Source organism: Notechis scutatus, chromosome 3 (genome assembly GCF_049901735.1).
Source record: "Notechis scutatus isolate UNSWTSFEM ecotype Mainland chromosome 3, rNotScu1.2, whole genome shotgun sequence".
In the NCBI taxonomy this organism is placed as follows: domain Eukaryota; kingdom Metazoa; phylum Chordata; class Lepidosauria; order Squamata; family Elapidae; genus Notechis; species Notechis scutatus.
The window spans coordinates 112,699,082-112,725,690 of record NC_142011.1 but is presented as its reverse complement, the minus strand read 5'-3'; the positions used below and the strand labels follow the sequence as shown (position 1 = coordinate 112,725,690).

The 26,609-nt window shown below is 40.1% G+C and overlaps 1 protein-coding gene across 13 annotated transcripts in view; it reads right to left on the bottom strand.

Annotated features, from left to right (window-relative positions):
• PDE4DIP (phosphodiesterase 4D interacting protein) overlaps positions 1-25,986 on the bottom strand; it is a 197,493-nt gene extending 171,507 nt beyond the window's left edge. For 4 of the 13 annotated variants that reach the window (XM_087962501.1, XM_087962503.1, XM_087962506.1 and 1 more), the window contains exon 1: positions 25,645-25,986. In XM_087962501.1, the coding sequence (XP_087818627.1) occupies positions 25,645-25,785 (141 nt within the window). In that variant the 5' untranslated portion in view covers positions 25,786-25,986. Of the gene's footprint in view, positions 1-4,542; positions 4,636-25,644 lie in introns of all 13 variants that reach the window. The other 9 variants (XM_087962500.1, XM_087962504.1, XM_087962510.1 and 6 more) reach the window with 8 other exon arrangements.
• Between the last annotated feature and the right edge of the window lie 623 nt (positions 25,987-26,609).

Below are 26,609 nucleotides of genomic sequence, written 5' to 3'. Positions count from 1 at the left end.
GAATTTGTAATCGGAAAAAGTAAGCACAGAACAGAATTGATAAAGTAAGAGGAAAAAAAGGGTTGAACAATTGAAACTGAGTGTAATAATAATGTTAGAAAGCAAAGTGAAAGATTGAATCAAACAAAAATATACAGTGGATGGTGGAGTGAAGAAATATACATAAATTATTAAAGATGACAACTATAACATCATCTACTTTAAGAGCTGGAAAAAAGACTCCCTCAAACCCCTCTTTGACATCAGCATCACCCTCGGGCCAGAGGTTTACAGAAAGTATGCTTAGAACAGAAAAACCGAGCAGCGCTTCTAATATGCAGATAATGCAGACGACCCGATACAGGAAACCATGGTAAAAAAGCAAGAATCGATTAATAAAAGCCATGAAGAAATGAAGAACAAGATGGGGGAAATGAAAGAAAATATACACAAATTGGACAATAGAGTAGGTATAATTCAACAGGCAATAGAAAAAAACAAACATAAAATAAAAATGGTGGAAAACAGAATGGAACAGCCAGAAAAGAAATTAGAAGAGGTGAACCAGAGACTGATGACAATAAATAAGATTTAGAAGAATCTACTATTCATTTAGAGATGGAATGATCGGCTTTTTACCTGCATTTTCAAAATATTACGGAAAATGAAGAAGAGGACCTGAAAACAATAATTTCTGAACTATTAAAAGAAGTGACAAAAAGGGAGAGACAAGAAGTTCAAAATGAAATTGATGAGATCTACAGGGTACATATAAATTACGCTCGGTGCCATAAGCTACCGAGGGATATCCACATTAGATTTACAAAGAAACAAGTAAGAGATGAGATCTACAAAGCTACAAGAGAGGAATCTATTTCATACAAAGGCAAAGAAGTCCTGACATTGAAACAGATACCCAGATGTGTGAGAGAACAGAAGAGAGACTACAGTTTCTTATCAACACAACTAATAAAACATAGTATACCATTTAGATGGCTTATACCAGAAGGCATGCTGATAACCTGGCAGGAGAAGAAAATATGAATTGACAACCTAGGAAAAGCACAGGACTTCTATGACCAACTCATGATAATAGAAGAAGAAATTGGTAGTAAAGAAGAATCAGAAAGTAGAAGCCTAGAGGAGCAGTAACCTGAGGAAAAAGAGTCAGAAAAAGAAGAGAGAAGCAAAGAGGAAATAGAATAGGGAGAAAGAGAGGGGATCAGAACAAGAGTGCAGAGAGAAAACAGGATAAACAGAAGACAGAGGCAACAGTATAGACAATAAAATGGATGACGAGATAAAATTAATATCTATGAATATAAATGGATTAAATTATCCAATAAAAAGAAAACAAATTTGTACAAATTTGTACAAACAAAAAGCTGATATAATATGCCTTCAAGAAACACATATTAAAAAACAACATAAAAATATTTGGAACAAGCAAAATTAGGGAAACTATTTGTATCACTGGCAGATCAGGGGGAAAAAGGGATAGCTGTATACATTAAAGAAAAGATATATGCAAAACTAAACTATTCAGATAACAATGGGAGAATACTAATGATAGAGATTAAAAATCAACAAAAAATACTATTAGTAATAATATTTGCTCCAAGCGATAATCAAAAATTTTACAGCAAGGTAAATGAAAAAAGAATAGAAAAAGGACAGGAAAACATTTGTATACTAGGAGACTTTAATGTGGTGACAGACATTAATAAAGATTATAAAAGCAACAAAAAAAATAAGAAGAGGTTGACATCCATAGAAGCTAAAAGATATTGGACAAAAGTACACACGTGGTTGGAAAAAATGATAAAGCAACATATAGATTTGAAACCTGAAATATTCCTATTAGGGATGGTACCTGAATGTTATAGCAAAGAAAAAGTATATTTAATTATACATGTATTGACTGCAGCTAGAATTATATTTGCTCAGAATTCTGGAAGAGGGAAAGGTGATTGAGAAAATATTAGAATCTGCAGAGATGAACAGATTAACACTGGCAATCAAAGAAAAAGAGGAAACCAAATATTACATGGTATGGGATCTTATTTTATCAATGGTTGGAAAATAAAACAAGTTAAAATTGAATAGATGAATTTATAGAGAAATAAGTTAAGATTGTTATAAAGATAATAGATGTAAGAGATAATGGCTTATAAAGAAAATGTGACTATTGTTATATTGGGAAGAAAAATGTTAATTATAATTGTTAATACAAGTTATATGTACCCAGTCGACATACTTTTTAAATGAAAGGCTGTAGACCAGTGACATGGAGTTTGTCTCCAGGCCTGAGCTCCCCTGAGAGCCACCCTCCTCCTTGTCACTAGCAGAATGGATGGAGTTGCTGAAAAAAGCATGGAAAAATACCAAGAAAGCCCTAAGAGAGGTGGCGAAAACCCATATAAAGCAAGCCCACAAGCCCTGTTCTCTCCAGCTGCAATTTAAGGTGGGGGATAGGATCTACTTATCCACAAAGTACTTTAAATTGAAACTAGCCTCTAAGAAGCTTGGCCCAAAGTTCGTAGGACCTTTCCCCATAGTGAAAATAATTAACCCAGTTACTGTACAACTTATACTTCCCTGATTGCTAGGGAAAGTCCAGTTTTCTACCGCAGTCTATTAAAACCAGCAGTGACCAGTAGATCAGGCAGCCCATAAGCCACTTTTAATTGAAGGTCAAATGCATTATGAAATAAAGAAAATCTTAGACTGGAGAATAATAGGGGTCAGATCCAGTATCTAGTGCACTGGAAGGGATACTCTCTTTTTGAGGCCACCTGGGTGAAGAGTTGGAAGGTGAAGGCAGATAGACTAGTGAAGCAATTCCATGATAAGTACCCCCAAAAACCAAAGGGTCCTCCTGGGAGAGGGAGAGGCAGTTAGGAGTGCTCAACTAACCTCACTGTGCTCTGTCTGTCTTTTGCAGGAGGGACAGGCAGCCTGTGCTCTGTCTGTCTTTAGCTGAGGAGCAGGCAGCCTGTCAACCCTGAAGAGGACCTGGTTATGGCCATTTTATTTTCTCTAGTTTTTTTCTATAGGGATTTTTCTTCACATGGCTTCAGGCTTGGCACAGCCTGGAGCTGAAGGGCAGAGAGGTGGGGTTATAGAAATAATTGGGGTTTTGTAGCCAAAACAAAATAGTTCTCTTATGAGCCAAGGACATTCCAACAGCTGGCTGGCCAGAGGAGGAGGAGAAAAGTAACCAGGCAACCAGCCAGCCCCCAGATTGGATAATGCGATTTGTTGTCTGGGAGAACAGGGAACCTTGACTTTTTAATGAGGTGAAAAATGCGGGAACTCTCAGAGTTGGTTTTTCACCAGTCTGTGCCAAGATGATATCTCCAAATAAAACTGTTTTTTGAGGAATTAACCTGCCTCAGAGTTCTGTTTGCAATGGCTGTATTGGTTGGAACCCTGACACCCAGCTCCCGGCTGTTTGTCCAGCTGGCCGGGAGGCCATTTACCCAGCTGGCCAGGAGGCCACTTTCCTCCCTGGCCAGGAGGTTGTTTATGCACCTGATTGTTCGGCCAGCCAAGAGGTTGCTTGTCCGCCTGGCTGATAGGCTTTGCCTGCCCGACTGGGAGGCCATCTGCCCATCTGGCCAGTAGGCTGCTTACCTGGCTGGCCAGGAGGCTGCTCGTCTGCCTGGCCAGTGTCAGAAGAAAGGATTCCCTGTGAGATAGGATATTTTATGGTTATACAGTCTTCTTGCAGATAAATAATTGATGGACAATTTATTTTAACAGGAAAAGAAGTAAAAATATACAGAGAAAATTGGGATTAAAAAATGAAGAGAAAAACCAAGAAATGTGAAGAAAAGTGATTGTTTCTAAAAGTAATATTTCAAAAGCAGAAAGAAAAAAGAGAAGGGGCACAAAAGTACATTTATCACATTTTTCTTAGAACAATTAACAGAACTGTGCTTTGTTTATAATTATTTTAGGTAGTAATTTATCAAATCAAAAACACAACATGCAAAATTTGCAATAATCTTTGTATTTTGGTCAACTGCAGGTTCCAAAACAGAGGTGAATTTGTGGTGTGGAATCATTTCTCAGATGAAGCTGCTCAGTGAAACAGAATCTTTATAATTGGCATTGTATCTTTGGAAAATACAGCTGATGTGAAAATGCTAAATTTATATAATGTCTGGTGTTTGCAATTCATAGCACTTATTTTTTAATCAAACTAATAATTAATATTTCATAACTGGAAATAGTTCTTGAAATCCACTGTATTTATTAATAAACCCTTATTAATTTTGTTAATCAATGTGCTCATTGAACAATAGGGGATTATAAAAATTTGTCAGGGTAATGATTTAAGAGCTGACCAGCTGCTACAATATATAATATTGGGAATGAGTCAGCAAGATTTTTGGGCTGATATCACTCTAAGAGTCTGTAATAAGAAGAGGCCCTGTTGGGGCATATTTCTGTGTGTGTAACATGCTGTAATTGCTGATTACTGTTTGTTTTAAGCCTAACTAAAGTACATGCATATGTATATTCTTTGTAGATAAAACCGCTATTTAAAATACAAACCTCTGTTTACTGTATTTGCTCCTAGGTTGTCTCACATAGTCACACTGTGCACACTCTGACAAAATTGACTTTATATCCAAGGTGCTCCCATATCTACAAAATGTATGAAAAGAAAAATCTATTTACTTGTTCTCCATTTTATGCAGTTATGAGATTTTAGTAGTTTGAATTAAGAATTCTAAGAAATGGGATGGTGCAATAGGGATTAAGTAACTATAAACAAACAGGTGCAAAATTTATCCTCAGGGGAAGACAAAGAGTATTTCACAGGTTTTAGATCTATGACATAAAAGGTATACAAGTCAGAAAATATGCTTGCAGAATGGCTGGGAATGGGCTGCTCAAGCACTTTATGTAAATACAGATAGTCCTTGACTTACAACCATTTGTTTAGCAACTGTTCAAAGTTATCGTGGTGCTGGAAAATGTGGTTTAAGATTGGTTTTCACACTTATGACCATTCCAGAATCCCTATGGTCATGTGCTTAAAATTCAGGCACTTGGCAACCGGCATGTATTTATGATGGTTGCAGTGTCCTGGGGTCAAATGATTGCCAATTTGCGACCTCTTCAACTGGCTTCCAACAAGCAAAGCTAGTGTAGGAAACTGGATTCAGTGTAGAAAACTTAACAGCCATAGCAGTTTGCTTAACAACTGTGGCAAAATAGGTCATAAAATTGGGTACAACTCATTTAATGACTGCCTCAGCAACAGAAGTTCTGATCCTAATTATGGTTGTAAGTTGAGGACTACCTGTATAGTTTTAATAGATTGTAGTAATAGTATACGATTGGTACAACTAAAGAAAGATGTGTAGATCTTTGATACCTGACTAATGGAGGTGGATTAGGTTAGTTTAAATCAGATTTAAAGTCAAGTGACTTGGAGTTAGAGTTTCTCAAGAAATTCCATTTTGCATAATTTTTTTTTTTGCATAAAACTGTTTCAGGGACAAATATAATGTACCAAATATAAAAACTAGTTTTTAAATTTGTCCCAGAGATTCATCAACTTTTGCTTAGTGTTGGCAACCTGTGATATTCAAACCCCAAAGCAAGTACAACTCTCTTCAGTTTTAAAACTAGAGAATAGAAAAGACTCAGTATTTCAAGGAGAAAAAAACCCAACAGATGAAAGAATTCGGGCAATAGAAAATTTCACTGCTAAAATAAATAGGACACAGAATAATTTATCTGGCTACCAACATGTAAGTACAGTTGATATGGTTAGCAGATGGTATTGCATTGAAACAAAAAATGCATGTGCAGTATATTGTGCAACGACGACACCATTAAAGCCAACATCTTTAACACATTCTTCGGCTCAGTATTTGTAAACAGCAATGGATCATGCCCAGTATTTCCTAGCCGTACCACAGATAACAATAATGATCTAATACATATCGATTTCACAGAAGACAATGTTGAAAAATCACTACGCAATCTAAAACCATCTCTATCTATTGGACCGGATGGAATATGTGCCTACTTCTTAAGAAAGCTATCCACTGCCATAGCCAAACCTCTAAGCATAATCTTTGAAAAATCTTTCAGGACCAGCTCCTTGCCTAACCTATGGTCACAAGCCACAGTCATCCCCATCTTCAAAAAGGGAGACCCAAGCCTAGTTGAAAATTACAGGCCAATCTCCTTATGCTGCGTCACCTGTAAAGTCATGGAATCAATTATTAACCAATCCATCATCCTCCACTTAGAGACAAATAACCTACTCTCCAATAAACAATTTGGTTTCAGAAAAAAACTATCCTGTAATCTACAACTCTTACACTGCAAAAACATATGGACGACACAACTCGACCAGGGCAAAGCAATAGACGCAATCTACATAGACTTCTGTAAAGCCTTTGATTCAGTGGTACACGACAAACTACTCCTAAAAATAAAATCCTATGGTATCTCTGGACAACTGAATAACTGGATAGAAGCATTCCTGTCAAACAGACAACAAATGGTCAAAATCGGGAGCGTCCTATCAAATCCAGTACCTGTCAATAGTGGTGTCCCCCAAGGCAGTGTTCTAGGACCAACTCTCTTCATACTCTACATAAATGACCTCTGTGATCATATTAAGAGCAATTGCGTTCTCTTCGCTGATGATGTAAAGCTGTTCAATACCACAGACAATACTGCTACCCTACAAAAAGATCTTGACTATGTATCAGAATGGTCAAACAAATGGCAACTTCAAATCTCAACAAATAAATGCTCTGTCTTACATATTGGCAAAAAAAATCAGAAAATAAAATACAAGCTGAATAGTCAAGAACTTGTTGATGACCCAAGCTCTGTAAAGGACCTTGGAATACTCACCTCTAATGATCTAAGTGCTAGAGCCCACTGCAACTACATAGCCAAAAGGCATTAAGAGTTGTTAACCTAATCCTACGTAGCTTTTTCTCTGGTAATATCACACTACTAACCAGAGCATACAAAACATTTGCTAGACCAATACTCGAATACAGTTCATCAGTCTGGAACCCACATTACGTATCTGATATTAGCACAATTGATAAAGTCCAGAAATATTTCACAAGAAGAGTTCTCCACTCCTCTACTCGTTGTAGAATACCTTATGCCACCAGACTTGAAATTCTAGAACTAGAAAACCTTGAATTACGCCGTCTCGGTCTGACTTAAGCATGGTATATAAAATCATACATTGCAATGTCCTACCTGTCAATGAATACTTCAGCTTCAACCATAACAACACAAGAGCACACAATAGATACAAACTCAAAATAAACCGCACCAAACTTGATTGCAGGAAATACGACTTCAGCAATAGAGTGGCCAATGTCTGGAATACTCTACCCGACTCTGTAGTTTCTTCCCCAAACCCCAAAAACTTTAACCTTAGACTGTCTACTATTGACCCCTTTCCTAAGAGGTCTGTAGGGGGCGTGCATAAGCGCACCAACTTGCCTACCGTCCCTGTCCTATTGTTTCTCTTATTCTTTTATTTTTCTTATATGTACCCATTTCATGTATTCACAACTATGTATACACTTATACTTATTATCTTGTAAACAATTGGCAAATCAAATAAATAAATAAATAAATAAATATATTGAAGAACTGTAGGTCAGTGATAAACAAGAGTTTTCAAGGTGTGTGGCAACTGAAACATAAATCTATGCTTGTAAAGCAGTCAGATAAACTGGCAATTGACTAGGGTGACAAAGTTAGAGTTATCAGATTCTTTTTGCTTCACAGTTGATTAATAACAGAATGCCTGCCCAGCCAGGCAGGTGAGCGGCCTCCTAGCCATGCAGGCTAACAGCTAGGAGGTGAGGTGAGAGGCTGGGAGATCAGGCAAGCGACCAGGAAGCCAAACAAGCAGTCGGGTGAGGGGCCAGGTGAGGCGAGCCACTCAGCGAGGAGAGGCCAGGTGAGGTGAGGCCAGACATGACAAGGAGTGGCTGGGAGGGGAGGGGTGAGGCATGGCCAAGTGTGGCGAAGAGAGGTGTCCCTCAATGTGAGTGATGTCAAGTTGGCCATGCCCACCCAGTCACATGGCCACCCAGCCATGCCTACCCAGCAATCATTAGAGCAACTGGTTAGAGAACCGGTTGTTAAATTATTTGAATCCCTCCACTGTGTATATGTGTGCGCGCAGCGTGTGAACACACACACTTATGTAAAGAGTGCTGCAGCTGCCAAAAAAACCAATCCAATCCTACACTGCATCTACAGACGAATAGCATCAACATCATGGGAAGTGATAGTATCACTGTATATGCACTAGTGAGGTCACAATTAGAATACTCCTTCCAGTTCTGGTCACCATGATACCATATATATATATATATGCTGAGACATAGAAAGTATGCAGAGAAAAGCGACAATAATGATTAGGGTTCTGGAACCAGATATTGAACTGTTAAGGGAATTAGATATGTCTACTTTAAAAAGTGAATGATTAGGGATGACCTGATAGCAGTCTTCCAATACTTGAGGGGCTGTCTTAGTGAAGAGAGGGTTGACTTATTGTCCAAAGCACCAGAGGGCAGGACAAGAGGCAATAGGTGGAAATAGAGATCCAATCTATAACTATTTATTTATTTATTTATTTATTTATTTATTTATTTATTTATTTATTTATTTATTTATTTATTTATTTATTTGATTTGCCAATTGTTTACAAGATAATAAGTATAAATGTATACATAGTTGTGAATACATGAAATGGGTACATATAAGAAAAATAAAAGAATAAGAGAAACAATAGGACAGGGACGGTAGGCACGTTGGTGCGCTTATGCACGCCCCCTACAGGCCTCTTAGGAAAGGGGTGAGGTCAATAGTAGACAGTCTAAGGTTAAAGTTTTTGGGGTTTGGGGAAGAAACTACAGAGTCGGGTAGAGTATTCCAGACATTGACCACTCTATTGCTGAAGTCGTATTTCCTGCAATCAAGTTTGGTGCGGTTTACTTTGAGTTTGTATCTATTGTGTGCTCTTGTGTTGTTATGGTTGAAACTAAGGAAGAACTTTTCTTTTAAATCTAACAATCGTCTTGTGAGGTGATGATTTTCTGTAGATTACAGAGAGCAAAGAATTATAAACCCTTTCTTCATTTGCATCTCTTTAATTGATCACCTGGTATTTAAATATAGCATCAAGTTTTTATTGGTACCAAATGAAAACATTTTAAGAGATTATATATATATATATATATATATATATATATATATATATATATATATATATATATATATATATATATGTATATGTATGGTGTTCGGCTTGGTTCGGGTATTTTCCCACGTCATTGTAGTTGTTCTTTTAAAGTTGTAGCAACGTTTCAGCAGAATCTCATCTGCCATCATCAGGCTTCTGTATTGTGTCCGTCTGTGAGTCAGACTTTTACAGTGGTTTCAGATTTGAATTTGGGGCAGCCTATTGCTGTGCCAGAATGGTTTTTTCTTCATCCTGATTGGTTGGGAGTCTTGGTCTGTGTTTATTGGTCTCGGAGTTTGCTGTGTTCTGCTTGATTGGTGTCTCTAATATCTTCTGTCTGTTTTTGGCTCTTTTTGTATCTTGATTGGCTGGCAGCATTGTGTTGCTTTAATGGAGGCCTTTAGTGCAGCTTGGCTTCGGGTAAATGGACGGCTATCATTAGTTAGGAAGCTGGGTTTCATCTGGGTGCCTGGTTGGGATGTGTTTGAGCTGGAGGTATCAGGGGGATCTGTTTGTGCCCAGGTGTTTGCCTGGCTTGTGGTGTGGAGATTTTTTGTTTGTGAGTGCAGGCTTCCAAATGATTGACAGCCTGGTGGAATCATCTCTTCTATTCATGCTTTCTGGTCTTTTTTCAATCTCTATGGCTTCTCTGATGATTCTGTGATTAGGGTTTTCTATAGTGGCCAGGGTTTTGGTGCCATTGAAGTTGATGCTATGACCTGTGGCTTCCATGTGTTGGACTAGTGAGGAAGTGTGTTCCAGCTTTTTGACTGCATTTTTGTGTTCATCCAGGCGGGTGCTTATTCTTCTATTGGTCTGTCCAATGTATGTGGCCGGGCATGATGCACAGGGGACTTCGTATATGCCTTGGTTTTCCAGGTCAATTTTATCTTTGGGGTTGCTAAGGATGGCTGCTATTTTTCTGTCTGTTTTGAAGGCAGTCCTGATGTGATGTCTGTGTAGTACCTTACTAATTTTGTCTGTAGTACCTCTTATGTAGGGCAGGACAGCTGTTCCATAGGTCTGTTCATCTTCTGGGTCTCTATTATGTTTCAGTGTGTTTTTGTGGATCAAGCTGGTGATTTTGCTTTTGTGGAAGCCGTTGGCTGTCAGTACTTTAGTCAGGGTGCATAGTTCAGTCTTAATGTGTGTCTTGTCTGCCAGGCGTTTGGTTCTGGTAATTAGTGTTTTAGCCACGGAGTTTATCTGTGCTGGGTGGTGGTGGGATTGGGCGTTGAGGCAGCGGTTGGTGTGGGTTTTCTTCTGGTATATGGTGTGTCCTAGTGTGCCATCTGTTTTTTTGTAGATTAGTACATCTAGGAATGGTAGTTGTTTGTTTGTTTCTGTTTCCATGGTGAACTTGATTTTGGGGTGTGCGCTGTTTAGGTGTGTTAGGAAATTGTTTAGGTTTTCTTGTCCATGGGGCCAAATCACGAATGTGTCATCGATGTATCTTAACCATAGTTTGGGTTTGAGGATGGCATTGGCCAGGGCTCTGGATTCGAATTCTTCCATGAACAGGTTTGCAATGACAGGTGACAGTGGTGATCCCATGGGAGCTCCTTCTATTTGTTTGTATCTTTGTCCTTTGTATATGAAATATGTGTTGGTTAAGCAGTGTTCTGTTAGTTCCATGAGGTGTTTAGCTGGTTGGTATTTATTTTTGATGATTTCAAGGGTCTCTTTTATCGGGACTTGAGTGAATAGTGAAACCACGTCAAAACTTACAAGCAGATCTTCTTGCTCCACGTGTAGATCTTTGATCATTTCCAAGAAGTGGTATGAGTTTTTACATGAGAAGCTGCTGTTTCAGCATGGGGCTGTAGCTCTTTTGCTAGGTGTTTAGCTAGGTTTTGTAGTGGTGCTCCTCTGGAGCTGACTATGGGTCTGAGAGGTATGCCTTCTTTGTGTATTTTTGGGAGGCCGTATAGTTTGGGGCATCTGGAAGATTTCTCTCTGGGTATGATCGCGTGTTGGATCTCTTTGCTTATGTGGCTGGTTATAATTTTCTTCTTGGTTAATTTTTCCAGATATGTGGTTGGGTCTGTGTTTATGGGTTTGTATGTGGAGTCTTGGAGTAGGTCTGTCAATTTTGTTTCGTAGTCTTTTCTGTCCATTACTACAGTGGCATTCCCTTTGTCTGCTGGGAGGATGATTATGCTGCTATCTCTTTTCAGGGTTTGTAGTGCTGATGATGGCAGATGAGATTCTGCTGAAACGTTGCTACAACTTTAAAAGAACAACTACAATGACGTGGGAAAATACCCTAACCAAGCCGAACACCATACATGTAAGTACCCACGAAAACTTAAGAAAACAAATATATATATATATATATATATATATATATATATATATATATATATATATATATATATATATATATATATATATATATATATATATGTTTTCTGAGGTTCTCATGATATTTGTATGTGGATCTTTGGTTATTCGGGTTTTCTCCCGCGTAAGATTGGAAGTATCTAGGCAACGTTTCGATGAAGTCTCATTCATCATCTTCAGGCTTCTGTCTTCAGCTCTGTGCTTCTCAGAGGATGTGAGCTTGCAGCTGCTTCTTCCTTTTAACTGCTAGTGGGGTGTGACTTGATTGGGTGGGGGCTTGGCTGTGTTCTGATTGGGTGGGGTGTGTTCTCCTTGGTTGGGGGTTTGGCTGTGTTCTGATTGGTTGGGGGTTGGCCATGTTCTGATTGGCTGGAGGTGTGTTCTGTTCAGGTGGGGGCCCCTATAGAGAGATGGCAGCTCCGGTCACACACTGCTTGCACTGGCACTAAGCCGAGCACCAGCCTGAAGATGGCGAGTGGGACCTCGCCGAAACGTTGCCTAGATACTTTGAATCTTACGGGAGAAAACCCGAATAACCAAAGATCCACATACAAATACCCGAGAACCTCAGAAAACAAATATTGCACCTCTACGGGAGGAAACCCACCATCTGACCAGGACTTATGAAAAACTTGAAGTCCAAAGAGCTTCCATTTTATGTGACCTCGCATTCCTATGCAACTGCCGAGATCAAAATTTAATTCTCACAAGCTTCCAATTGAAATTCCACACCAACACAGCAGCCACCAAACGCATCCTAAAAAGAACAGAATTGGCCCTAATTAGAAATGAACTTCACACAAAAAGATTTCTCCTAGACCAAATCAACAAAGATCTTCTTACACTTCACCTCAGACTCAGCAACAAGATTCACCCCTTACTTTGGGACAAATCCAACAACTCGCTGTCTGGAGAGCGAAACACAGACCACCCTCAAGACAGACACACACACCAAAAACTCAGAACACTACAACAATGCCAGAAACCAACTCCCCCTCACAGCCACACATGAAACAAACAGTGCACAACATCTCAGACAAGATCCTCACCGAAGCCGAAACCAAGGTCCTTTCAAAAGGATTCAACTTTGCTGTTGCTCCCAAACACATCCCCACAGAAACCATCATATGCGGAGTTGAAACCAGCCTGACCAAACCAACCCTGATGAGGCTAATAGAATCAGACTCGAAATCACCAACATCCTCTGCACTAGCAAACCACCCAAAAGCAACTTATCCAAAGAAGAACAAACTGCACTACGTAACCTGAAAGAAGACACCAGCATAATAATCCTACCAGCAGACAAGGGCAACGCGACAGTGGTTATGAACACATCTGACTACCAAACCAAGTTAACCAACCTACTCCTAGACCCCACATACAAACCCCTAAAGACAGACCCCACCACCTACCTAGAAAAAACCACCAGATCCAAAATAAAAGCCTCCCCATCAGTGAAGAAATCCAGCAAAGAATCATACCCAGAGAGAAATCATCCAGATGCCCTAAGCTTTATGGTCTCCCCAAGATACACAAAGAAGGAACTCCACTTAGACCAATAGTCAGCTCCATAGGCTCACCTCTACAAAACCTAGCCAAATTTCTCGCCAAACAACTACAGCCCTATGCAGAATCCATCAACTCACATGTAAGAAACTCATTCCAGTTCATCAAGATCATAAAGAAACAAAACTTACAACCCAGCGACCTACTAGTTAGCTTCGATGTCATATCCCTCTTCACCCAAGTGCCAATAAAAGAAGCCTTGACAGCCATCCAAAACAAATACAACCCCCCAAGCACATCCTAGATCTGACCAACCACTGTCTATCCAATACATACTTCACCTACAATGGACAAAAATACAAACAAATAGAAGGAGCACCCATGGGATCACCCTCTCACCTGTCATCGCAAACTTCTACATGGAACACTTTGAAACACAAGCTCTAGAAAAATATGATCACAAACCCAAACTCTGGCTCAGATACGTAGATGACACCTTCATAATCTGGCCACACGGGAAAGAAAAACTGAACAACTTCCTCACACACCTCAACAGCCTACACCCCAAAATACAATTCACCATGGAAACAGAAGCTAACAATCAACTTCCCTTCCTAGATGTCTTGGTATACAAAAACCCAATGGCTCCCTAGGACACACCATCTACCAAAAGAAAACACATACAAACCGCTATCTACACGCACTCTCACACCACCACCCAGCACAGATCAATTCCGTAGCTGAGACACTCATCTCCAGAACAAAATGCTTAGCTGATGAACAACACCTAAAAACCGAACTAAACACTCTCACCAACGTACTAACAGCCAATGGATTTCAAAGAAAGAAGATCACCCACCTAATCCAAAAAGAAACCCCAACCAAAATCCAAGACAGAGAACAAGAGAACGGCAAAGCCCTCCTCCCATATATAAAAGGCACTACAGACAAAATCAGCAAGATCCTCCAAAACACAACATTAAAACAGCATTCTGCACAAACAGAAAAATATCCACCATCCTAAGAAACCCTAAAGACAAAATCGAGTTAGAAAACCAAGGAGTATATGAAATCCCCTGCACTGCCTGCCTCACCACATACATTGGACAAACTAACAGAAGAATAAGTGCACGCGTTGAAGAACATAAGAACTCAATCAAAAAGAAGAACCAACCTCTTCCCTGGTCCAACACCTCAAAGCCACAGGACATGAGATTGACTTTAAAAATACCAGAACTATCGCCAAAACTGAACACCACAGCAGCAGAATAATCAGAGAAGCCATAGAGATAGAAAAACGCCCACACAGCATGAATAAAAGAGATGACACCTCCCGCTTACCAGCCATTTGGAAACCCGCCTCATGAACAGGCGAGTACCCAACATGATAAATGACACCAGACCCACACCCATGAGGGCCACACAAGATGCCACCACCACACTTCCACGTAAAAATCAGACTCACACCCACACAGAAGATGAGACACGACCACAGACCAGAAGCCGCACTGCAGCTGCATCACTACCCACTTCAAACTCCTCTGAACCATACATGAAGCGAACTGACCCCCACCATGAAGATGTGGCACGACCACGAACTCGAAGCCAAACGAACACAGACCCAGACCCCAAACTCAAAGCCATATTAAAAACCCAAAATGCTACATCACAGCCACCCGCTCAGGACATCACATCAGAAAACTCAAGAAATTACACCTCAAGAACTCAAGAAGTCACAACACAGCAAATGACCCAGGATATCACAGCACAAGACCAAGGATACCACAGCAATAAATCTCACAAGGTCATCACACAACCCATTACCCAAGCTGTTACTACACAGGAGGCTAATCGAAAAGAGATCAAAACACAAACGACCCAGGAGATTACAACGCAAGACCCAGGATACCACAACAAAAGAACTCACAAGCCCATCACACAACCCATTACCCAAGCCGTTATAACACAAGAGGCTAACGACCCAGGAGATGACAGCACAAGATCCAGGATATCTCTACAACAAAAGGCCATTACACAGCCCATTATACCAACATCAACTCCATCAACCAATCAAGAGGCTGCAGCACAGCCAACCAGCCCAGCACACCATCCCCCACCACTTGTATATATAGAGAGATGGCAGCTCCGGTCACACACTGCTTGCACTGGCACTAAGCCGAAAGCACCAGCCTGAAGATGGCGAGTGGGACCTCGCCGAAACGTTGCCTAGATACTTTGAATCTTACGGGAGAAAACCCGAATAACCAAAGATCCACATACAAATACCCGCGAGAACCTCAGAAAACAAATATTGCACCTCTACGGGAGGAAACCCACCATCTGACCAGGACTTATGAAAAACTTGAAGTCCAAAGAGCTTCCATTTTATGTGACCTCGCATTCCTATGCAACTGCCGAGATCAAAATTTAATTCCCACAAGCTTCCAATTGAAATTCCACACCAACACAGCAGCCACCAAACGCATCCTAAAAAGAACAGAATTGGCCCTAATTAGAAATGAACTTCACACAAAAAGATTTCTCCTAGACCAAATCAACAAAGATCTTCTTACACTTCACCTCAGACTCAGCAACAAGATTCACCCCTTACTTTGGGACAAATCCAAACAACTCGCTGTCTGGAGAGCCGAAACACAGACCACCCTCAAGACAGACACACACACCAAAAAACTCAGAACACTACAACAATGCCAGAAACCAACTCCCCCTCACAGCCACACATGAAACAAACAGTGCACAACATCTCAGACAAGATCCTCACCGAAGCCGAAACCAAGGTCCTTTCAAAAGGATTCAACTTTGCTGTTGCTCCCAAACACATCCCCACAGAAACCATCATATGGAGTTGAAACCAGCCTGACCAAACCAACCCTGATGAGGCTAATAGAATCAGACTCGAAATCACCAACATCCTCTGCACTAGCAAACCACCCAAAAGCAACTTATCCAAAGAAGAACAAACTGCACTACGTAACCTGAAAGAAGACACCAGCATAATAATCCTACCAGCAGACAAGGGCAACGCGACAGTGGTTATGAACACATCTGACTACCAAACCAAGTTAACCAACCTACTCCTAGACCCCACATACAAACCCCTAAAGACAGACCCCACCACCTACCTAGAAAAAACCACCAGATCCAAAATAAAAGCCTCCCCATCAGTGAAGAAATCCAGCAAAGAATCATACCCAGAGAGAAATCATCCAGATGCCCTAAGCTTTATGGTCTCCCCAAGATACACAAAGAAGGAACTCCACTTAGACCAATAGTCAGCTCCATAGGCTCACCTCTACAACAAAACCTAGCCAAATTTCTCGCCAAACAACTACAGCCCTATGCAGAATCCATCAACTCACATGTAAGAAACTCATTCCAGTTCATCAAGATCATAAAGAAACAAAACTTACAACCCAGCGACCTACTAGTTAGCTTCGATGTCATATCCCTCTTCACCCAAGTGCCAATAAAAGAAGCCTTGACAGCCATCCAAAACAAATACAACCCCCAAGCACATCCTAGATCTGACCAACCACTGTCTATCCAATACATACTTCACCTACAATGGACAAAAATACAAACAAATAGAAGGAGCACCCATGGGATCACCCCTCTCACCTGTCATCGCAAACTTCTACATGGAACACTTTGAAACACAAGCTCTAGAAAAATATGATCACAAACCCAAACTCTGGCTCAGATACGTAGATGACACCTTCATAATCTGGCCACACGGGAAAGAAAAACTGAACAACTTCCTCACACACCTCAACAGCCTACACCCCAAAATACAATTCACCATGGAAACAGAAGCTAACAATCAACTTCCCTTCCTAGATGTCTTGGTATACAAAAACCCAATGGCTCCCTAGGACACACCATCTACCAAAAGAAAACACATACAAACCGCTATCTACACGCACTCTCACACCACCACCCAGCACAGATCAATTCCGTAGCTGAGACACTCATCTCCAGAACAAAATGCTTAGCTGATGAACAACACCTAAAAACCGAACTAAACACTCTCACCAACGTACTAACAGCCAATGGATTTCAAAGAAAGAAGATCACCCACCTAATCCAAAAAGAAACCCCAACCAAAATCCAAGACAGAGAACAAGAGAACGGCAAAGCCCTCCTCCCATATATAAAAGGCACTACAGACAAAATCAGCAAGATCCTCCAAAAACACAACATTAAAACAGCATTCTGCACAAACAGAAAAATATCCACCATCCTAAGAAACCCTAAAGACAAAATCGAGTTAGAAAACCAAGGAGTATATGAAATCCCTGCACTGCCTGCCTCACCACATACATTGGACAAACTAACAGAAGAATAAGTGCACGCGTTGAAGAACATAAGAACTCAATCAAAAAGAAGAACCAACCTCTTCCCTGGTCCAACACCTCAAAGCCACAGGACATGAGATTGACTTTAAAAATACCAGAACTATCGCCAAAACTGAACACCACAGCAGCAGAATAATCAGAGAAGCCATAGAGATAGAAAAACGCCCACACAGCATGAATAAAAGAGATGACACCTCCCGCTTACCAGCCATTTGGAAACCCGCCCTCATGAACAGACGAGTACCCAACATGATAAATGACACCAGACCCACACCCATGAGGGCCACACAAGATGCCACCACCACACTTCCACGTAAAATCAGACTCACACCCACACAGAAGATGAGACACGACCACAGACCAGAAGCCGCACTGCAGCTGCATCACTACCCACTTCAAACTCCTCTGAACCATACATGAAGCGAACTGACCCCCACCATGAAGATGTGGCACGACCACGAACTCGAAGCCAAACGAACACAGACCCAGACCCCAAACTCAAAGCCATATTAAAAACCCAAAATGCTACATCACAGCCACCCGCTCAGGACATCACATCAGAAAACTCAAGAAATTACACCTCAAGAACTCAAGAAGTCACAACACAGCAAATGACCCAGGATATCACAGCACAAGACCAAGGATACCACAGCAATAAATCTCACAAGGTCATCACACAACCCATTACCCAAGCTGTTACTACACAGGAGGCTAATCGAAAAGAGATCAAAACACAAACGACCCAGGAGATTACAACGCAAGACCCAGGATACCACAACAAAAGAACTCACAAGCCCATCACACAACCCATTACCCAAGCCGTTATAACACAAGAGGCTAACGACCCAGGAGATGACAGCACAAGATCCAGGATATCTCTACAACAAAAGGCCATTACACAGCCCATTATACCAACATCAACTCCATCAACCAATCAAGAGGCTGCAGCACAGCCAACCAGCCCAGCACACACCATCCCCCACCACTTGTATATATAGAGAGATGGCAGCTCGGTCACACACTGCTTGCACTGGCACTAAGCCGAAAGCACCAGCCTGAAGATGGCGAGTGGGACCTCGCCGAAACGTTGCCTAGATACTTTGAATCTTACGCGGAGAAAACCCGAATAACCAAAGATCTATATATATATATATATATATATATATATATATATATATATATATATATATATATGTATGTGTATGTGTATGTGTATGTGTATGTGTATGTGTATGTGTATGTGTATGTGTATGTGTATGTATATATATATATATATATATATATATATATATATATATATATATATATATATATATATATATATATATATAAACCTAAGACATCTCTGTGTATAAATCACTGCAGCTAAGTAAGAAGAAAATAAACTGACTTTCTATAAGGGATAATGCATAATATCACAGATGTGCAAAAGTATCAGTTTATTAGATCTAATCGAGTTCACTATCACTTTCAAATACTAATATGGAATATCTGCAGTCTTGTCTAAATTTAAGAAACTTAGAAGGACAAAGGGAGAGAGAGAAATCTGATGTCATCTATGTAACATACAAACATCACATATCTAGCCAACTTCAATGGTATCATGGAGATGTTAAACAGCACATTTGCCTGACAAAGTAGAACTACTATGAGATCAAGCGACATCTTAGCACTGCTCTCTGAAATCATTGAAAAATTGTTTGTCCAATATCCAAATAGCTCTTCCAAAAGGATATTTTGGTTTATGCTATCAACACTGATGAGAAATCAGAAAGAAGAGAATCAGAAAGTCCAACTCCTCCATTTTTTCTTTTTCCCCTTGTCTTTGAGCTGTCTATATATCCATAGTGGGTTAGAATTCTTAGTAAATAATTAGCAAATATTGTTAAAAGCAGCAATGTCACTTTTTTCCTGAGACAAAGCCACTGTGATATTACTTTTCCTAAAGACTGCTGAGTCCCATGCCTCAGTCATAAACATCTGATTAAGTAACTCAACTATTTATAATTTTCTATTTGAGAATAACAAGCCATTGGCTGGCAGCTCAGTACCATAGCAGCTGCTCTTGCTTTGTCAACAGCAACTGTCAACACCATGGTAACTTTTCTCTAGCAGAATATGATTACAAATTTATTTATTTATTTATTTTATTTTGATTTGTCAATCGCTTACAAGATAATAGGTATAAGTATATACATAGTTATGAATACATGAAATGGGTACATATAAGAAAAATAAAAGAAACAATAGGACAGGGACGGCAGGCACATTGATGCGCTTATGCATGCCCCCTGCAGACCTCTTAGGAAAGGGGTGAGGTCAATAGTAGACAGTCTAAGGTTAAAGTTTTGGAGGTTTGGGGAAGAAACCACAGAGTCAGGTAGAGTATTCCAGACATTGACCACTCTGTTGTTGAAGTCGTATTTCCTGCAATCAAGTTTGCTGCGGTTAACCTTGAGTTTGTATCTATTGTGTGCTCTTGTGTTGTTATGGTAGAAGCTGAAGTATTTCATTGACAGGTAAGTCATTGCAATGTATGATTTTATATACCGTACTTAGATCAGACCGAAAATGGCATAATTCAAGGTTTTCTAGGTCTAGAATTTCAAGTCTGGTGGCATAAAGTATTCTACAACGAGTAGAGGAACAAGCTGTTGTTGTTGTTGTTATTATTATTATTATTATTATTATTATTATTATTATTATTATTATCTTATTATCAAGATGTGAAGATGCATTATACTAGTTAATACTGATCTAGTGAGAAGAGTCTATTTGGAAGGGTGGTGGCTGTCTATGATTTTGAGTCTTTCCCATTCTTGGATAGTAAAAGACTTGTTTCATCCTTCCCTATTGGTATTAATTTTCATACTGTAAAAATTGTCCATATATTGCTCCCTGCTATGTCCTAATTTATCTGTTATCCTTGATAAACACACTTTCTCAGAAAATTTTAATGGAGAATTTTATCCAAACTTTTTAGTAATTCATACATTGTATGACCTTGACCTTGAACTTTTTCTAAACTTGATGCTTTTCTAGTGTGTTCAATTCTACTGTTCTACTGTTTTCCAATTGCCATTAGTCAATATCACGGAAACCAGATATTACAAAAGTTCCATTTAAATATATTATAAAGACACCAAGTTGAGAAGGTTTATCGTGTTAGATCACTCATGGCATTTGCTCTGTCTGCTGCACCATTGGTGCTGAGGTAGAATGCTGAACTCGGGCTCTGGGAGGAACCAATCAGGCAAATGAAGTCTCGCCAGAACCTAGCAGTAAACTGATTCATTGCAGAACCCCATGGAGACAGTAGACATGTAAGACAAATAGTTTTGCTAGCCAACTCACTGAAGGCAGTCAGGAACAAGGCACAAAATGAAGTTGTTTGGAGAAGAGGTTGATGACCATCCATATCACTGTGTGCCCTTTACTCTCTGGCAGTTCTACAATAAAGTCCATGGTGATCTCCTCCCATGGCTGGGACAGATTAGCCACAGACTGTCAGAGTCCTAGGGGTTTCCCTGGTCAAGATTTCATAGTTGCACATATTGGATAGCATTTTACATAATCCTCAACCTCGGACTTCATTCGAGGCCACCAGAATGGATGTTTGTTGAGGTGTAGGGTTTTAAGGAACTCAAAACAGCTGGCTAAGCTCATGGCACTGCCACAGCACCCTGGGCCTCAGTGCACGTGGCATGTATAGTTTGTTGCCCTTCCATGTAAATCCATCTCTTGGGGGAGTTTCTGTTGATTCTCCTATAACCCTGGGTCAGTTGACAACACAGCCTGTAGATCATGTGACAAGTCACTCATCTGGCCTCTGACCATCACCTGTGCAGCTTGTTGGGAGGGAGGAATGATGGCGTGGATTATTTCTTCCTTGATGGCTGTTGTATTGGGGCATCCATGACAGAGCATCTGCCAGGAAATTCTTACCCACTGAGACATACTTCAGGGTAAAATGGAAACGTTGGAAATACTGTGCCTACTGGACCTGCTTCAGGAACAACTGATGCAGGGTTTGTAGTGCCTTGAGCTTTTTGTGGTCTGTCCAGACCTTGAATGGCTCTTTGGCACCCTCCAGTAGATGTTGCCACATCAGCAGCACCTACCACATAGTGAAGGCCTCCTTCTCCCAAATCGCCCAACCACATTCTGCCTCTGTGAGTTTGTGGGAGGTGTATGCACAGGGTTGCATCTGACCCCATTTATTGCTCTGCAACAGAATGGCTCCCATGGCCATGTTGCTGGCATCTGCCTGAATAATGAATGGTCATCTTGGGTCAGGGTGTTTTAGGACAGGCTCCTTGGTGAACAGGACTTTTAGTGTCTCGAAGGCCCACTGGCAATCCATCGCCCACTGGGGTGGCTGCCCGGGTTGAGATTTTGTTAGAGTATGCTTTGTTCAGAGTAGGTCAGTCAACAGCAAGGCCACCCTGGCAAACGATGGGATAAATTGCCGATAAAAGTTGGTGAAACTCTGCAATTGTCAGTGCGTTTTTGGCACTTGACAGTCCAAAATGGCTTGCACTTTATGTGGATCCATTTCCATCCCATTATTGGAAATGCAGTAACCCAAATAGTCTAGCCGGGTTCGGTGAAACTCATATTTGGATAGCTTCACATATAAGTTGCTGCCACCAATTTCTTCAATACTTGCTGTACCAGTTGGATGTGCACCTCCATAGTGGTGGTCATCTATTTTATTTATTTATTTATTTGTCAATCGCTTACAAGATAATAAGTCTAAGTATAAACATGAGTAAGAATATAGGAAATAGGTATGAATAAATGGGGACAGTAGGACAGGGACGGTAGGCACGATTGTGCACTTATGCACGCCCCTTACAGACCTCTTAGGAGACTTCACAATACAGGTGTTCATGTAATACATAATTAATTAGCTGCATGAACACAGGTGGGGCCCCTTGTAGAACAAACGGCATAACCCAGAACTGGTAGCTACCCAATGGACAATTGAACGCCATCTTCCACTCGTCCCCTGGTTTAATTCAGACCTGCTAGTAAGTGTCCCACAGATCTAATTTGGCAAAGAAACACCCCTTTACCAAGTGGGCAAGCATGTCTTTCATAAGGGGAAGGGGATACATATTTTCCACACAAACCCCATTAATTCCCCTGAAATCAACAGATAAATTCAGAGTCCTGTCTTTTTTCTCCCTGAACAGCACTGGAGCCACAACTCATGAACAGGCCAGTTGGATGAACCCCCTAGCCAAGTTCTTGTCAATGTAACGTCATAGATCTCCCATCTCTTTAGGCGTCATCAACTACATCTTTGGCTTGGGTAGTTTGGCTCCAGGTATCAGCTCAATCGCACAGTACATAGGACAGTGGAGAGGGGTGTAGGGTCTCACATTCTTTCTCTGCTAGGTCTGCATATACCTTGGGGAAAGGGAAACGGGCCTCCACTGGGGCATCTCCAGGTGTATCCCCCCAGGCCACTGTCCACCCCTCCCTGGGCTGATTCGTGAGGGGGAGGTCTGGGTCCAACCCCTATCCTTAACTTTCTATATCCACCTTCCTACCATATCGTGGGCCACCACTTTTCCAGCCATGCCAATCCCAAGATAACAGACTCAGTCATCATTGCCACCACAATGAATCTAATGACCCCCCAATGCTTTCCCATTTCTAATCATACTGGCTCCATGACATGAATAGCTGGAACCACCCCCCAGCAACAAGCCATCCACCTGTTTGAACCAAATGGGCTTGGCCATCTTCTTCATCTGTATCCCTAATGCCTTGACCACAGCCTTGCTGATGAGACACTGGGTATACCCTGAGTCAATCAGAGCACCATACCTCCCACAGTGTGCTGATTGGGGACTCACTATGGTAATGGAATTACAAAAGGACAGACGGGGTTGCTTACCATTGGGTCCTCTGACTAAGGGTGGGCTTCAAGAATTTTAGCAAGGGGTTCTCTGCCTGGTTGCTGGGTGGACGTGGCCATGGTGGGCATGGCCTAGTTGGCCTCCTGCACATGGGGGTCATTTTTGCCAACCTTGTTTTAGCTCAGTGTTTGGTGAGAATGTGCCTCTGTGTTGGGTTTGTGGTTCACTGTTATATTATGGTTGACAATGGATATCTGTATTGTGAAAATACAGTCCAACAGCTATATTACATTAGTCTTTCAGAAAAAGATGTGTGTGTGTGTGTGTGTAATAAGTGTGAGGTTCATTGCATGCCACAGATTTCTGAGCCTTTATTTGTATTTAGCTCTAGTTGGAAGAGTCAGTATTTTAATAAACAATCAAAATAAACCACACAAGCTTGAAGTCTGTCTGTCTATCCTTCATTCTATCACTAAATGAATAGAGAATGTTCCTCCAAACAAGTCTGATCTTTTGTAACAGCTGCACATTGCCAAGAAAATCAACAGTGACAGGCAAGCTGTCTTTCAAGAAAGCTTTTCTACCATTTCTGATCTTTATGTGGAAACTCCCAGATTCTAAGAAACATCAGGATTTCTTACAACACAGCTTAAAAGTTACTATTTCTGCCTTTGAAATACTGAGGTGGTCTCTCCAGTATTTTAAGCAGCAGAGTGTTTTAGATGCATCCTTTTATAGTTAATTTGTTAAGAAATATGTGTTAGCCCAAGTCTGTCTGACAGTTTCTTTTGGTGAGAAACCAGGTGTATTCATCAGCTGTACATTAAAGCCTTACTTTCCATCAGCAAACTTCTAATTAAGAAGTCATCTTCAAAAATGTTTTATTTGCCCAAATATGATGTTGTATTTTATATTTTACTATTAGCACATTATTAAATGATACCACTTTCCAGGTTCAAAGTTAATATAAATTATTAATGTTGTTTGATTTAATTACCAGCTAGGCAGATTATACTGATGATTTTCATGCTATAGGTGAAAGTAGTTGTAGGCATATTTAATAATGAGAGGGTTTGTATTTTTAGCCACATGCCATTGCATTTATTTATTAAAATTATGTCCTACCTTTATTTTTTACATCTAAAACCAGACCCAAGCACTGAAACTTTTCACCTTAGGTTTGTGCTCAGTTCCCTGAACATATACACATTAATTTACATAGGTATTTGATATATCACACTATTCTTTCAGAATTCTTTCAGACTACACTTCAATAATTTTTCTTAAGAAAGTATGCATAAAAGCTGATAAGAGCAGAGGTAATTGGATCAGAATCCTGTCTCCTTCTTTAGTGAAATAGTTGTTGGTCCTGACTGAAAGCCAACTTCACCAGAAGCCTAACTTTCAGTGGCAAAACAAATTGTTTAAGCATGTTGAAATATTATTAATTTCCCACAATGACATTTTTCAATATAGTATAAAAATAGAACTAGACTCTGCCTAAAGATTCAGAAAAGTTCAACTGTGGCATTACCACCTCATTCTCCAGTCCCAATAAGACCTGGGTGTATTCATCCCACATAATTTATGTTCTAAAATTCATTGTAACAGCATTGCTAAAAAAGCACTAAAACTTGTGAATTTAATTCTACAAAGGTTTTTTTTCCTGAAAATACTGTATTGCTCACTAGAGCTTACAAAATATACATTAGGCCAATCATAGAATATTGTTCAACTGTTTGGAATCCTTACCACTTATCGGATGTTACTACAATTGAGCAAGTTCAGAAGTACTTTACAAGAAAAGTTTTGCACTCTTCTGTCCATAATAGAATACCTTAATGCTACTAGGCTTGAAATTCTTGGTTTGCATAGCTTAGAACTGCGATGCTTGCAATCAGATTTAGATATTGCAAACAAAATTGTACATAGTAACATCTTACCTACAAATGATTTCTTTAGTTTTAATCATAATGTAATGCACGCAAGCAATCACTTAAAACTTTAAACCACTTTAAACTTGTAAAGTTTAAAATATTGTAAAAAAATATTTTTGTAACAGAGTTGTCAAAGTCTGAAATATCTTACCCTATTCTGTTGTCTCAGCTATTAACTTTCACACTTTTAATTATAACTTAACTTCTGTGGACCTCACCCTATATTTAAAAGGTCCCTAAAGTGGTATGAGACATGCATTAGCATGCCTGTCATCCCTGTCATGTTTTAGTTCTTTCTTTTTGTTCATTCGAATTTGTAATTTTTGTTTGATGAATAAATAAATAAATAAACAAACAAACTACCAACTCACCTGCCTGTAGATGTCCTCTCTATTGTCTTCATACTTTTGCTGTATGCACTCTTCTAAGAAGTAAATGCGCAACTTAAGGCTGAAGTTCTCCTTCTTCAAGTCGTTGAGATGTTGAGACAGTGTACAATATCCATTAGACATGTTTGGGAATCCATGTGATGAAAGTCTTCTCACATCCTTTTCACTCAAATAATTCACTCAATTCACTTTTCACTCAAATAATATTGTGAAGCAAAAAAGGCCAAGGAAATGGCTATACTTGTGTAGGGGAGGTTTATTACAGAAGTGAACTCACCCTTTGAATATCAGCTGCACTGTGGAACTAAAAGCCCCCCTGTGCACAAGGAGCCTAAGAATCACTTGCTTTTTTTATCTCAGGGAGGTATTTAAGAAATTCTTGGCAGAGACTCTCATGGACAAACAGACACATGTTCAAGTGGTGTAATTTGAGATAGGGATTGCTCTATAACTCTGCTGATACTTCACAGTCATCCCACACCAACTGCAGGAGATTAGTAAATCTGAGAGAAATAGCTAATTTGGCCATTAATTTTTCTCTTCAGGACTACAGGCAGATAATGACTGCAGCAGGTGTTAGGAAGGTAAGACAAAGTACAGCACCATGACAGAGTACAAGAAGAATAGGAAGAAGCCCTCAAATTATATTTCTGTGGACTAACAAGCATAAATATAAAACAGGAAAACATCAAGTGAATCTCCAAATAAGCCTGTGATTTGGGTTGGCAACCTTGCAAGTGGTGGTCGGTGGTCTAACAAATAATAGAAGCAAAACCCAGAATATGATGGGTGTTAGATCTGGGAGAGTGGGCGCAAGAACGGAGACGAGGCATCGAATAGTGACTCCAACTCTTTATTAGTGACTTCAGAACAGAACGAACTACTCAGGCAACTACTCCTTTTATAGAGCTGGCTGCTGTCAAAACATCCAATGATTTGAGTTTGCC